Raw genomic sequence first — 15,553 nt, 5'->3', positions numbered from 1 at the left:
TTATTTTATTTTATTTTTTACAGTTCAATAGCACAAGAAGTAACCAAACATATATCATTTAAGGCCAAACAACAGTTCCTTTTTGCTGATGTAATTTCTTTGTCACATTAACTGGTCACATCATTTACACCAAAGTAAACATGAAGCCTTACATGTGTATTATTCTGGCACCATAGGTTAAGGTACATAAATGCACATTATTCTATTGGGCTACACCACTGTCAAACTCAACTGTGATATAATCATGTTTGGCCTGCCTGATTAATTCATATGCCTATTATTAATCGTTCCTTCGCTAATTATACTCAAACCACTCCAGATACTACTAATGTGACAGCACTGTGGCGTCTACGGCTCAATGAAGAGCTATGAGCACCAGCCCCTCCTTCCTGTTGCTGTGATGATACATATCAGCGGCGAATGCATGTCAGCCTCTTTTCAGTGACTTTTGAGTTTGCTTACTTTAAAACATCTGTAAACATGAAGTGGGAAACCAGGGCTGTCATAACATGTGAAAGGCTAAAGGCTTACCTGTATGCCTTGTTTGTAGGACTAATTTGGCTATAATTGTAGAATAACCTAAGATGGCAGTATGAGGAAAAAGTACAAATACCTTGGCATACAATAGAAACTAAAGAAGTTAGAGTTCAAAACCAGTGTTTCACTGCAGTATATATTGCTAAAAACAAATTCACAGTGCAAAGCCGCTGGGAAAGCTAGTTTAAAGTTGCCAAAGAGATAGCAAAGTCAATGCCCCTTTTCAAAAGGGGGAGGTTTGAGGTGATGCATGTTTCAAGATGTCTTGTTCCAAGCAAAAGCTACCATTCTTGAATAAAAGCCGAAGTGGAAATGCATAGATCATAAGCTATTTGAGTTTGTAGACAGTATCTCAGAGCCTTAAGCCTCAATCTTCTGGGACACAGTCATATGATTAGTGGTTGTGTATGATTCAGTGCAAGCTTTTTAATCAGAGACTCAGATGCAGTCAGAAAACTTCACAAATCAAATCTCCACTGCTTGTCTATAATGTTTTGCTCATGCACTGAAAATGCTTCACATGGAGTTTGTAAGCTGCCTTTGAATATCAGCTATAAATTCTATACTTTCTGGTCTGAGCTGTTAAATACTGGCCTCCTGACTTCAGTTAAGGGAGTCTGTTAACAAGCTTCAGAAATCCAGTGTATTTTGTGTAGGAAATTCCCAGAAGTAATGAACCTTTGGTTATCAGAGCTTGAGTTTATTCTCCATGGTTCTGCCTTTCTTCAACTTTATACTCTGTACTTTTAAAAATAAATAAAATTGAAAGAAAGTAACTTCAAAAGCTGTTGATGCATTTGACTAATTAGAATGTACATTTTCTCATATTATGCATCATTTGTTCTTTGCTATTGAATAGAGGGGTAGATATTTGAACTAAAGCTTTATAAATAGAATTGTCCACATTTATAGCAGGCTCAGAGAACTTCATTTGAAATCCTGTAGAAAGACTAGATCTGAGAGCATATTTATTCCTGCAAAGTGCAAGGTATTTTTCACATCTTTTTCTTAATTATTTCTTACTCTCCAGATTCCTTGTACTTGTCCCATATTGGTTTTGCTTGTTGTTCCAGGGATGCAATATACCTGGTTCATCTTCATGAAAGGGTATGTTAGGTCACTTACCCCTTTTTACCCCATTATTAAACGATTTTTAAAATCATATTTTTACAATGAATTTAACATATAAATGCAAGGTTTTCAAATGAACACGTAGCAGCACAACACAAAGTGAGCAGTCGTTACTTTTGTTACTCTGTATTGTCAGTACAGTTCACCCTTTGCCCTTTACTTTTCATTCCATTTGGTGTCAAACACTTAAGTACCAAGAAAGTGATAGCAGCAAGGCGCCAATAATCTGGTAATTCTTAGTTTATTCAAGGTCTGGTGCTGCTGTCTGTTCCAGATGTCTATTGGCGTGGTAGAGGTGTGTTTTAAAACATCTCAGGTTTTTGGGGGGCTTATTGATTCATCTTTATCCTTTTGTGCAAAAAAATGACAAAATAGGTAAATGGTGGAAGTGAGCATTAACAGTTTGCAAAAGAGCATAGTATCTGATAGAGATGTGTTTTTCTATCCTTTGTGAGCCACAGCACATTTTTCACATTAAAATGAATCCTGTGGCACACCATCAACTAAAAATGTTACAAAATGACACTCTTGTAGCCTGATACAGTACATATAATGACAATTTATTTACAGTCAGTGTGAAACCTAGGCCTGTTTAGATGAACACAAATCTGATATCCTGGCAGGAATTGAAGGATGAACAAGTGCCTCCTTGTGAAGAAAGCAGTATGTAACTAACATCTGGATTTATGCCCTTCACAATGCTACTTAAGCCTTTGGTGTCCTGAACCATGGCTGCTGTGCAATCAGTGCAGGCATCAGTGCAGTTTTCCTACTTAAGTCCTTGTTCAAGATACTCTGATGTGACTTCAAAAATTACAACACTGCTGGTCATACCACTGTCTCATCACTGTACACATTTCCTTTCATTATTCCTGATACTTGTAAACCCCTTGCTACGCCTGACACTTAACTTCACTTGTTCCTGATTGCACATACTTCTTCAACTTTCAAAACTCTGTTTTTTTCTGGACTGTGTTACCCGCAGGAGTGAAAAGCCACCTTTTTTTCTACTCCCTGCAATTTCACTGTTTTATTTAGGTAACTCTTTCGTACTTAGCAGCAACTCCAGAGTTTCTCATACAGTACCCCAGTTCCTCTCTTGGCACAGTCTTTATTTTTCTAGATCTACAAAGACACAATGCAGCTCTCTGCATTTCTCTATTAACATTCTCAAAGCAATGGCATTTGTAGCATTCATTCTTGGCGTGAAACCGCACTGCTGCTCACCTCAACCCTTCTTCTAGCTTCTACCACTAATACCCATAACTTCATTGTTTTGTTCATCAACTCAATACTTAGTTTACACAACTTTGCACGTGTCCCTTGTTGTTAAAATTGGAAACAAGCACACTTTTCTTCCATTCCTCAGGCATCCTTTTACTCTGTAAGATCTAGTTGAACCACCTAGTCAAAGACTATTGTCACGTCTCCTTTATATTTACATACCTCCACAGGTATATCATCAGAACCCACCGCCTTTCCACTCTTCATCCTCTACAATCCCCTCAAGACTTCACCTTTTCTAATCTCTGCTACTTTTTGGTTCACAACAGTCACCTCTTATATTCTTTGTACTCCTTTACTCATTCATCAACTTTTCAAAAGAATCTCACTGCCTGGCATGTGTTAATACATTTCCCGCTCTATCCTTAACCACCCTGACCTGGTTCATATCCATCCTGTCCCCATCTCTTGCCTTTGCCATTCTGTATAAATAAGTATCTCCCTCCTTAATGCCCAGCCTACAAACAATTCTACGCCCTTTATTTGGCCTTTGCCCCTCTATCTTCAATTAAAACTGCCCCTCTGTGTCATCCTGTCTGCTCTCTAAGTACTCTGTGTCCCACTTATTCTTGGCTAATCTCTTCTAATTTTTTTCCCCTCATATACAGCCACAAATATGATGTAAAGATATTTTAATAAGGTCCAAATATAATTTGTGAAGGAAACTTTTTTTGTAGTGGCTGTTTAATCTGAGCTCCTGCTCATTTTTCAAACTTGATAATGTATTGAGTGATTCACAAAACCTCTGAATGTCTTTAAGGCTAGCATTAGGAGAGAATGGAATATATTTCGTCACCATTTTTTCTGTTTCTTTGCCTGCAGGGCCAGAGCAGACAGAGCCTAGGCAGAGTCCTATATTGAAAACACATCACCCCTCCTATACACACACATACACAGTATTCAGCAAGGCCTCCGCTATGCCAAGGGCGTCCAATCAGCCCACTGTCCACGCTGAGAAGCCCTGCCACCTTACCCCAGACCCTTAAGGATAATCCCTTTGAGCTTCAACTTTGTCAACCTGGGAACCAGAGGTAATCCCTTCATCCAGCCTAGGGGTGACCTCCATCCCTGCCAGGAGACCCAGCTCTGTTCTGTACTCACAGGTAATTCATGAACGTATATGGAGAATTTTGGCAGATGTGCAAAGACTTAATAAATTTATAAATGAATGAATTTTTGTTTTGTTTTATTTTATCTTGCTCTTTGTCCTTTTTTTGTACAGCACCTTGATGAAAAGTGCATTATAAATGTATTATGTGCATTTGTTGCCGGTACCAACAATAAACTCGTAAAACTAAATCGAGTTGCTAGAGTAAATTTTAGCAGGATATTCACATAAACATTTAGTCTAGAACACGCTGGGCGTTGTGATCACTTAATATTGCCATATGTCCTCTATTTGTATGTATTATAATGATCAGCTGTAACTATCTCAGGGTCACCATGTAAATAGTTTTATCTATTGAGTACTTTTGCAAGTACCTTTGTAATCACCTTGAAACTTAATTTCCACACATTCTTACCTGTGTTTTGTACTTATTCTGTTTTTTTCAAGTACTACACACCCTATTACTATTAATATTTTTTAAAGATTTATTAAATCTTTTCTCTCTTTTTTTCCAGGTATGGCCCCCATTCGGGACTCTGTCAGCCATTCCCCTAATCAAACAGGTGACGATACCTTGTCTTTCTTTTCCATCCAAGCTTCATTCTCCCAGATCTTTAGCCTCTTTACAGACAAAATAGGTGTTTATCTCGGGGCAAGAAAGGGATAGATGAGGAAAAAAAAGCTGTCACCTATTTTTCCCCGAATTGTTTTTTTTTATAGTATTCATTTTGTTTATTTTTTGTAACCAGAGAGGTGTTAAACATTAGCATTTCAAAGTAGAGCATTAAAATTGAGGTGGAAACCATTTGTCCCAAAAGACTTCGGAGTATTATATCATGAATTGTTTTTTAATTTTATATACTCATATATTTGCATCTCTGATATGTCCATCATCTACTTTGTCCTGTTGATCCTCATCCAGTTGGTGTCTCTGCATGCCTTTCCTTTTTCCGCTTCTCATTATTAATAAAAAAGGTATCAGCAGCATTGAAGCTCAGACCTGATACAGGTCTTACTAAGAACTGTTGGACATCCGAAGGTGCTAACAAGAAGCTTATAAAACCTGGTAAATGGGGAAAGGAATTAAGTTGGTTGAGTTTAGTTCCGTTTTAATTTGGGGACATTTTGTAAATGTGGTTTGCACCTTATGGCTATATTTTTTTGCAATCATTTATGTGTTCAATTTTTTTTTTCAAGATCTGGAGAACTCTGCCTTGGAGTCACAGTATGGCCCTTCTCCTTGGTCATCTTGCTCACCATCTGGCAGTGACAGCAATTGGGGAAAAGTCCTAGTGGATGACAGCACTGATAAACTCAACAACCCTTCCTCAACCAACTCTTCTGGCTGGCCTCCGTCATCCTCTTCATTCTCTTACTCCTCATCTTCTTCTTCCTCTGGTTGTGGCTCAGGATCAGATCCTGAGTTGGCATCAGAATGCATGGATGCAGACTCCAACTCCTCAACTGGCTCAGAGAAAAACTTGGCAGCTCCCGCTGCCATAACATTGATGTCAGCAAATACTTCTTCCTCTGTATCATCTGTGACATATCCCCAATCCTCTTTGGCAACATCTGCCATTAAGGTTGATGTTTCAGTAAATGAAGACAGCATTGGTAAAAACTGTCAACTTATCAGTGGCTTAAATAATGGAATTAACCTTAAAGGGTCATCCCACTTACCTATGGCTGGGTCCAGCAGTATTGGCAGCAATAACATGGGGAACAACAAGCTTGTCATTAACAGTGGTGTTTGGAGCACCCAGTTGGGCAGCAATGTGATCACCCCTGGAGCAAGTACCCCCTGCACCAATGGAGGGTTAAGCTCAGACACTGTAAACCCGAATGCCAATAGTGGTGCTTGGCCACTAAATCCAGTCTCAATCCCAGTGTCCCAGGGCCAGTGGCCTCCAATGGCTCAGGGGATGATTTCAAAACTGGGCATAGCTCCTCAGCAAGGCCCATTGCTTGGTTGGGGTAGCATGGCAGCTCCAGAAAATGGCAGTATAATGAATGACACTGAGGTTAGTAATGGTACAAATAACAGCAATGTGTTAGGAAGCAGCAATAGTGGAAATGGTGGTGTGCCAATTGCCAACCATAACACTGAAACAAATGGACCAAATAACACTATTATTATGAATACTACTACTTCTACTACTACTACTTCTACTACTACTACTAATGCCACAATGACCTCTAGTCCAACAAACTCAACCGCCTCACCCCAGCTCCCTGGGGGTAATTTTAGGGACTCTGTTGCGGGGGGGGATGTGGATCAGTTGCCCAATGGAAAAGGGTCATCAGCCCCCAAGCAACCCCAAGGAGATCTAGGCGCTCCAGCGACCTTTGGTTCTGTTTGGGGAGCAAATGCCTATGCTGGAGAAAAGAGTCCCCCAAATGTAGACACTGTGAACCCTCAAAACCCAGCCTTAATGCAGGCCGGGAATCCCCAAATAGCCAGTACTGTTGCATATAAGAGTAATAATAGCCACAATAATAGTGGTGCTCCACATTGGGACCAGGTGCCCACAAATTACCCAACCCAGCCTCAGAGTAGTGTGTCTTTGGGTGTCATTGCAAATAAAGTCCCAAGATCTGCTGCCCAAACACCAGGAACTGGGAATCTTACTATATTGGGCCACCCAGTAGGAACACCACAACTATGGGGTAGCAATACCTCATCTTCTTTCTCATCTTCTTATACATCACACAGCAAGATACCAAATGGAGAATGGGCATCAACAAGCCAAGCTATCAACCATTCAGATGATGGAGGTTGCAAAAGAATTGCTACTAATAATGGATGGAAAAGCTTAGAAGCTGATGCCATTGGCATGGGAGTTGGAGGACTTGGATGCCACAACTTAGCAGGCGTGACTGGAAGTTGGGGTCATTCTGGTGGAAGTGAGGGAAGTGGAGAAAGCTCAGGAGGCAGATCTAGTTTAGACAAAGACTGTGGCCAGTCTAAAGTTACCACCCGAAGAAAAAATGGCCATGCTTCTTCAGTAATATTAGCTCTGAGCTGGGCTGACGTTGACCCAAGGGTTCTGTCAAACTCTGGATGGGGACAGACACCTATACGACAGAACATTGCCTGGGATGTCAATTCTCCAACAAATAACCAACATCAAGGTCCCAAAGGAGATGAACAAAAGCGTAGCAGCAATGTCTCAGGCTGGGATACAGGAACCTCACTGGTCCCAACCCAGACCTCAGGAGGCCCAGGTATAATACACACAATGCTTGGCATTTCATAAACTGTTGAAGATAAAAGCAAGGAATATATTCAAACATGGAAACAATATGTTGCCTTTTCTTAACGTTACATTTTCATTACATTGGATATACAGGTTGGGTGAGTGGTCCACCTAACTTGGGGCCAGAGGCAGGAGGTTCTGGTTGGGGAGAGCAAAGATCAACCACTGGGTGGGACAGCAAAGGCACAACAAGTGGGGGCAATGGGGATGAGCGCTCCAGCTGTAAGGGGAATAACAGTAACACCTGGAGCAACAATATCAACAAAGATGACAGGTAGTTTGTTTTACACAAATGCTGACTCTTTTTGGTGTGGTTTTTTTTTACTTCCAGAATTGTTTTCTCAAAATCTATTATTCTTTCTCAGATCCAGTACCCAGATAAATGAACCAAAGCAACAGAAGAGCTGGGGTTCCAATAATGGAAATGAAAACTGGGGTTCAAGTGTAGAGAGTGTCAGATCAGGGGCCAACAACCACTGGGGAGAGCCACAAAAACGTGCTGGATCATTGGGCTGGGACAGTGATAGTGACCGATCTGGCTCTGGATCATGGAGTGAGCCAAGTCGAGCCACCACAAGCAGTGGTAACACTTGGGGAGGAAGTGGAGGATCAAATACTCCTGACCAGAACACTCCAAATGACAGCTGTCATTGGGGTGATTCTGTTCAAAAGTCAAATATTCAAAGTAAGAGCCAAGGCTGGGGTGAGCAAGCAAAGAACAACCTAAGCACCCAGAACTGGAATGAGTCGAATCCTAAATCCAGCAATAACTCAAATGAGTGGGGAAAAAGTCAGGAATCAAGCATGTCCAGAGGTAGTCAAGGCTGTAACAAGCCCACAGGTATGTTTGTAAGCAGATTCAAAATAATTGAATTGATAATGTTTGTGAAAGAGGACTATAGGTCACCAGTCTTAAATATAATTGTGTTTTGTTGTCACACACTATTGAAGACTGCTACTGAATGGATTATTTATTTAAAATCTTATCAGGTTGGTTAGGGGGTCCCATGCCCGCAGTTAGCCAGAAAGATGAAGTGGCAACTGGATGGGAGGAGCCTTCTCCAGAGTCCATTCGTCGAAGGATGGAGATTGACGATGGAACAGCTGCTTGGGGAGATCCTGGTAAAATTACTCTAAATGTCTTAGACAAGAATTGTGTCATCCCCAAACTGTGACTCATGGTACAAAACAGATTTTACATCATGTATATTTGAATTTTCTTTTCATTCACTTTTAGTTCATTGACAATATGGTTATCCACTGTCTTATTCAGTATATTTTTCTGTCAAAATTTTGAGATGAAAATACAGCAAACTAAATAATTTAATCTTGAATATTGTTTATTGATTTAACTCGTCTGAATTTTGTGGCTTATCAGTTAGTGATAACAGACAATCATAGCCCTAAGCAAAGCAAAAAAGATAAATTCTCCCAAAAACTAGTTATCAAAACTCGCAATGTATCAATAACTGCTTTAACTCATTTTTAGGTAAATACAGTGGGGGATCTGTCAACATGTGGAACCAAACAGCACAATCAGACCAGGAAGTCATTTGTCCATCCTCGCAAAATCACCCTAATCCAGCACACAGCTTGATTCATCCTCCTCATGCAATGCAGGCTCGCAAACAGGACAAAGGTAATACATATAATTACTTATTTAAGAAGGTTATATTAGTCATAATTATGAATACACGCAAAACTTAATGTGAAACAAGATAATGATGGCAAAACGAACACTGACTCAAGTTTTCTGCATTTTAATTTTTCATACTGGTTTAACTTGTGGAGAGTTTTACCATGTACAACATGTTTGTTTTATAGCATTCATGAATGCACCCATTACACCTGTTGAATTGCAGTATCATTGCCATTTTAAACCCTTTAATCCTGCTTGTATTAGCTTGTTTCAGAATTATATGGCTTAACAGTTACTTCTTTTTGATGAGAGGATTTAAGAAGATCATTACCTTGTGGTGGCCAGGCATTCATAGCAACGTTCCTTTTTGATCCTTCGATGTCTTTCTTTCTTAGCTCTTTCTTACCATGTTGAGGTAGAATATGCTAAGCATTGGATTGTTCTCCTGCCAACAAAAACATGAACTGTGATTAGACCATTATAAGACAGGTTGGTTTTACCCTACTGACGATGCATTGTTGCAGCAGTTGTCTAGACCAGCACAACACAAACCGCAGGTTCAGACATTTGGCACACATGCTTGGCTAAGGAGCCTACGGTGCGAAGCAACTGTCCGAGGAATAACGGCAACATACCTTGTTGAAATTCTTACTGGAAGTGGTTATGCCAAAGCACTTTGACCAAGTCTTTCAACAAGCGGAGCCTTACGTGATGGGCCTGGGGCTGGGGCTTTGGCTGTCATCGTGTAGCTTTCAGCTTGCTCAGCAAGTTTAGAAACAGTGGTGCTAAATGACTCGCCGGTGACCTGATCCCCAGTTGGGGTTTTGTATGAGCAAAGCAAGAAAAGGTTACAAGGTCAATGAAGGTGAGATTCACAGTGGTGTAAATATATGAATATAAGCCTTGTTAATTTAGGCAGTTTTTGTGCATTGTCAATAAGTTTCCTTCCCACACACTCCAATTTTGTCCTTTTGAAATTTCCAGTGTCATATAATTTAACATATAAGCATTCCCTTTCATAACTCTTCTTCTCCTTCCGACTTTTCCCTTCAGGGGTCGCCACAGCGAATCAACTTTCTCCATCTAACCCTATTCTCTGTATTCTCTACTCTCTCACACCAACTACCTTCATATCTTTTCTCACTACAGCCATAAATCTTCTTTGGTCTTCCTTGAAACCTCCTGCCTGGCAGCTCCAATTCCAGCATCCGTCTACCAATATATTCAGTATCCGTCCTCTGTACATGACCAAACCATCTTATTCTGTCTTCTCTTGCCTTCTCTCCAAAACATCTAACATGTGCTGTCCCTCTGGACTCATTCCTGACTATCCATCTTGGTCACTCTCAAAGAGAACATTCGCATCTTCAGTTCTGCAACCTCTAGCCCTGCCTCCTCTCTTTTCATCATTCTAACTGTTTCTAGGCCACACAGAATCGCTGGTCTCTTCATTGTCTTATACACCTTTCCTTTCATTCTGGCCGATAGCCTCTATCACATAGTACCCCTGTCACTTTTCTCCACCCATTCCAACCTGTTTGAACCTGTCTCTTCACCTCTTTTCCACACTCTCTGTTGCTCTGGACCATTGACCCTTTCATAACTGTGAATTTCTTGATTTCAAGAGCACTTTATTAATTTCACAAGGGTTATTTAACCATATCCCTAGAATTCTAACTGCCCTCATCTGTCATTCTTCATTCTTCACTACAATTTCATTAGATGTCTATTTCCAACAGTCAAATGTCATTCATCATACTATTGAGCACAAACCAAAACAGGCAAGCCATAAATCTTGCATTCTATAACATTCAGCAAGTGATATTTACAAATTGTCAAAAGAATAATTCACTTGCTCTTCATCATACTGAAGTAGATTAGTTAGATCTTTAAATGCAAATGTTTTTTGTTCCCTTTGCATTATATCACTAGTCCAATTTAGGCTTGATGTATTCATTGAATCAAGAAGCTTTATTTTCACTTTACAATACATACCAGGTAGTACAGGAAACTGGGACTCAAAAACAGCACATTACATGCACATCCTATACCAGCTCTGCCACACCAACCCACACATATGTCATACATCCTGAAGACGAGTAATAATTACACTAATAAATAATATGGAATGTATGTAGAATACAAAATTTGTCATTGTTTTTTGTTAATATTATGATGTACAATTATTCTTGTATATCTGCATCTTAAAGATGGAATTTCAATGGATACAAAAAAAGAATTGAATATGTCAATTGAAGTGAAATCCACCCTCGAGTACCGTAATTTCCGGACTATAGAGCGCACATGATTATAAGCCTCACCCAGTGCATTTTAAAAGGAAAAAACATTTTGTACATACATAAGCCGTACCTGTCTATAAGACACGTGTGCCCACGTTGAAACATGAGATATTTACAAAGAAAGACGGTAGACAGAAAGAGTTTTCAAAGTTTCCAAAACAGTGCATGTGATGTGGAAGTAACACAGCAGCAATACAGTTGTAACACAGCACTAACAGGGCTGGTTAAAAATATCGGTAAAAGTTACTGAGACGCGACAGCAACATGGTTGCACAGCACTAACAGGGCTGGTTTAAAAAAACATACTGGCAAAAGTCACTGAGCCGTCTTCATCTTCCTCCCGTGCAATGAAACCATGGAAGTCTTCCTCCTCAGTGTTGGATTGGAATAGCGTCAGATATTCTTCGCCACTCATCCTGAGGCAAATTAACTCCTGAGCTTGTGCTGTCCTCTTCGTCACGCAGCGGACCGGCTTTTGAAACCCGTTGGTGATGGTGGATTTTTCCTCACTGCTCCACGCTGTCAGGATCCACTGGCAGACTTGTGCAAAAGTTGCTCTTCACATGCGGCCAGTTTTGGGAAACGATTTCTCGCCGCTGGTCATCCAAGCCTCCCATTCAACTCGGATGGCCACTTTAAATGCACGATTCACACTAATGTCAAGTTGCTGCAAATACTTAGTTGTGCCCCCAGCATAGTAATCCCCTTAAAAATTACCTTTGATGGAAGTTTCAGTCCGGATGCAGTGCAGCCCAAACACAGGTGAAATGCGTCCTCTCATGGCCAGTTGTTTTCAGTGTGACAGATGCTTCACCTTTCTTGTTGACGGTCCTGGTGAGGGGCAGGTCAAACGTCAGAGGTACAGTACCTCATCCATTTGTATGATATTGTCTGGTCCAATGAAATTCTCTGCTATCTTTGTTTGAATGAATTTGCAACTTGCTCCTCATAGTCGGGAGGGAGTTACTGACACAGAGTTGTTTTTGTCCTGATGGACAGACCTTTTAAATTCATAAATCTAAGCCACCATGCGGTCATCCCTTGAATCCTGAATTTCTTTTCAGTGGCGATTGTTTTTGCTTTCAATCTGATCTGCACAGTGGAAACACCTCGGCCATCTGCTCTCTGAGTGTTCACCTAGTCTTTTAGAATGTTTTCCAGTTAAGACCATCTTTTTTTGTCGTCTTTTCACATTGCTCTAGTTCTTCCCGCTGCCATTTCCAGCGTCTCACCATCGATTCATTTATGCCAAGTTTACGTGCAGCCGCTCTGTTTCCTTCTTTATCGGCCAGCTCGATTGCCTTTAACTTGAAAACTTCGTCATATGCATTTCTTCTTGCATTTTCCATGATGAGGGTTTGTTCATGCTAATTTTATTCATGCAAAAGGCGCGGAGTTACGTTAAACTTGCGTCTTCCTCGATATATGTATTCCACCTGTCTCACTCTTACCTTTTCTGCTCGAGTGCCCCCTGGCGGCCATTAGAAAAAATGCACAAATTAGCCACATCATTGCATAAGCCGCAGGGTTGAAAGCATGTGACAAAAGTCACAGTTTATAGTCCGGAAAGTACGGTACATAAGACTTTCCATAAACTGATCAGACTTAACATTATGGACATCTCCCGAATAATGCATAGGTCTCTTTTTATAATCAACAAAAACATGACCAGCAAGGGATGGACTGGACAAGGGCACAAAAAGGATGATATAGTATCTGGCAACAAAAAAGATCTGATGATTCTGTTAGTCCTGTAATTTAGAAGAAGGTTGGGAAATGTCCAACTCACACCATAGTTATATGTTTAGATTGAAGTCTGAGGTTTTTGGAGGCCAGTCTGACAAGAGGCAAATGACACTGCCATTTGGAATTAAAGTTTAAATGAAAGGGCATATTTGTCGTTTTTTTTTTTTACGGGTAAAATAAAATCTGCACGAATGGATGGATGTTTTCCCAATAGCTCATTTTGGAAGAAATCAATGCTTCTGCTTGCTTGCCTTATTTTTCTAATAGATCAGATACACAACTAGCAATCCAAATCGTGCAAAAGAAAACGTCAACTTCCAGATCGGGCAACATTGTTACATTTCAACATTTCAGTCCAGTTTGGATTTTCATGTGCCCAGTGGCAATGGTTCAGCATGGGCAGCTTTCCTTGGCTCGTAACTATGCAGTCACGAACTGCAATGCACTGTTTATCAGAACACTGTTTCCTGACAAGAATCAAAATGTGCAGCAATTTTAGCTATTCAAATTGGGCCATTAATTCTTGAATGGTCTTGTGTTTTCCAAAGAGTCCTATACTTTGTACCCCAAAAGCACTCTTTGGTCACGAATGAACTTTTTTTAAGGTTTACTGGTTTTTGTTTTGGACCAAATGTTTGCACTAACCACTGCAGACTGGTAACGTGCCACGAGAACTATAGATTTTTAATTTCTCTTATCCAGGGAATGAAAGTCCCTGTCTACATTTTCCCCCTTTTCCTGCTTCAAACTGTATAGCTTTTAGACCTATAGCCTCAAATATCCCAGGGTATCATAAAGATATTCCATATCATCAGTCAGTGTTATTTAATTTGTCACTTTTCACAGTGTAATAGATAATCACAGTACATACACATAATTACAGACCCACATAATTCAGACAGTCTCACTATTAAGGTTATGTTCTTTTTGTTGCTTTGTTTGCTCATGTATACTGGTTTGTAAAAATACATTACCTCTGTTAAGCTGTGTTTGCAAGTTTCTTTTTGATTATATTTGCCTGCTCTTGTTTAAAGGCCTACCCGGTCACATGTGGGACACTGGAGCCCAAGGCCACCCCATGATCTGCTCTATTTTTATACAGAGGTATCGCTGGCATCTACCAAGATGAGAGTGAGGCAGACCTGAGTGGTCAGCCGTACCCTATACCTAGTGAACCAAGTTACACATTGAACCCATTTTTCTGTGGGCATACTTTGGGGGATAGAATTGTTTTAAATTACAGAGAAACCCAATAAAATGTTTGTGTAACATGCTTTCTGTTTAATTGAAAAATAAATCAGACTGAATGACTATTTAGATTTATCTATTGTGATCACATTTAAAATTTTTCAGACTGCTTGTCCAGTGTTGGGCATGATAGGAATATGGAACCTGGGGCTCCCTTCAGGGGTCACCACAGCAAATCATCTTTATCTAACCCTCTTCTCTATGTCCTCTTCTCTCACACCGACTCACCTAATTCAGTGTCCATCCGTAATTTCTCCTTTTCACTCTTCCTCGAGCCCTCCTGTCTGTCAGTTCCATCCTCAGCATCCTTTTACCCATATATTTTTATAATCCCTCCTCTACATCCCAAAACCATCCCAGCATGGCCTCTCTGACTTGATCCCCAAACATGTACCTCTAATGGAGTCATTCGTGGTCTTATCCATCCTCGCCACTCCCAAAGAAAACCTCGCCATTTTCATCTCTGCTACCTCCAGCTCTGCTTCCTGTCTTGCCACTGTCTCTAAATCAGGTGTGTCCAATCTCTACCCTGGGGTTAATAATGCCCCGCGGTCAGATCTCATACGGCCCTAAGATTTGGATTATAGTAATTTATGGCCTGCTAGCACTATCAACCAGAATAAATTACCATATTTACCATAATAAGTTGGATGCTGTTCCTGACACAATGCTGCATTTATCCAGGCTTTGGAACATTGTAGGGAGACCACTGGCTTGTGCTCCCTTGTGGCTGCAGTGGCTCTTAACGGTGAAAATGATGCCCCTATTCTGCTCTCCTCTGCTCCGGGCCCCAGTCCTCCCGATCCGTAGAACTGAGGCAAATCGCGGGCCGGGCTTCTGCTCTCCTCCGCTCCTCTGCTCCGGGCCCTGGTCCTCCCAATCCGCGGCACTGAGGCAAATTCCGGGCCGGGCTGCTGCTCTCCTCCGTTCCTCTGCTCCGGGCCCTGGTCCTCCCGATCCGCGGGACTGAGGTGAATCGCGGGCCGGGCTTTTGCTCTCCACCGCTCCGGGCCCCGGTCCTCCCGATCCGCGGGACTGAGGCGAATTCCAGTCCGGGCTTCTGCTCTCCTCCGCTCCTCCACTCCGGGCCCCGGTCCTCCGGATCCGTGGGACTGAGGCGGATTGCGGGCTGGGCTTCTGCCCACTTCTGTCTGGGCCCCAGTCCTCCCGATCTGCGGGACTGAGGAGAAATTGTGGGCCAGGCTTCTGCCCTCCTCTGCTCCGGGCCCCGGTCCTCCCGATCCGCGGGACTAAGGAGAAATTGTGGACCGGGCTTCTGCCCTCCTCCGCCCCTACATTGCCT

The 15,553-nt window shown here is 41.4% G+C and overlaps 1 protein-coding gene across 6 annotated transcripts in view; it reads left to right on the top strand.

The window, feature by feature from the left end:
* Positions 1-15,553, top strand: part of LOC147229515 (trinucleotide repeat-containing gene 6A protein-like) — a 49,826-nt gene that overhangs the window by 12,773 nt on the left and 21,500 nt on the right. For all 6 annotated transcript variants that reach the window (XM_086155004.1, XM_086155002.1, XM_086155001.1 and 3 more), the window contains 7 exons: positions 3,775-4,055; positions 4,576-4,623; positions 5,258-7,285; positions 7,411-7,591; positions 7,683-8,158; positions 8,308-8,439; positions 8,807-8,956. In XM_086155004.1, the coding sequence (XP_086011130.1) occupies positions 4,578-4,623; positions 5,258-7,285; positions 7,411-7,591; positions 7,683-8,158; positions 8,308-8,439; positions 8,807-8,956 (3,013 nt within the window). In that variant the 5' untranslated portion in view covers positions 3,775-4,055; positions 4,576-4,577. The remainder of the gene's footprint in view (positions 1-3,774; positions 4,056-4,575; positions 4,624-5,257; positions 7,286-7,410; positions 7,592-7,682; positions 8,159-8,307; positions 8,440-8,806; positions 8,957-15,553) is intronic.

This window comes from Fistularia commersonii, chromosome 11 (genome assembly GCF_037954325.1).
Source record: "Fistularia commersonii isolate RoL2024-O1a breed Wild chromosome 11, RoL_Fcom_v1.0, whole genome shotgun sequence".
In the NCBI taxonomy this organism is placed as follows: domain Eukaryota; kingdom Metazoa; phylum Chordata; class Actinopteri; order Syngnathiformes; family Fistulariidae; genus Fistularia; species Fistularia commersonii.
The sequence above is the reverse complement of the archived record's forward strand: the minus strand, read 5'-3'. Positions and strand labels throughout refer to the sequence as shown.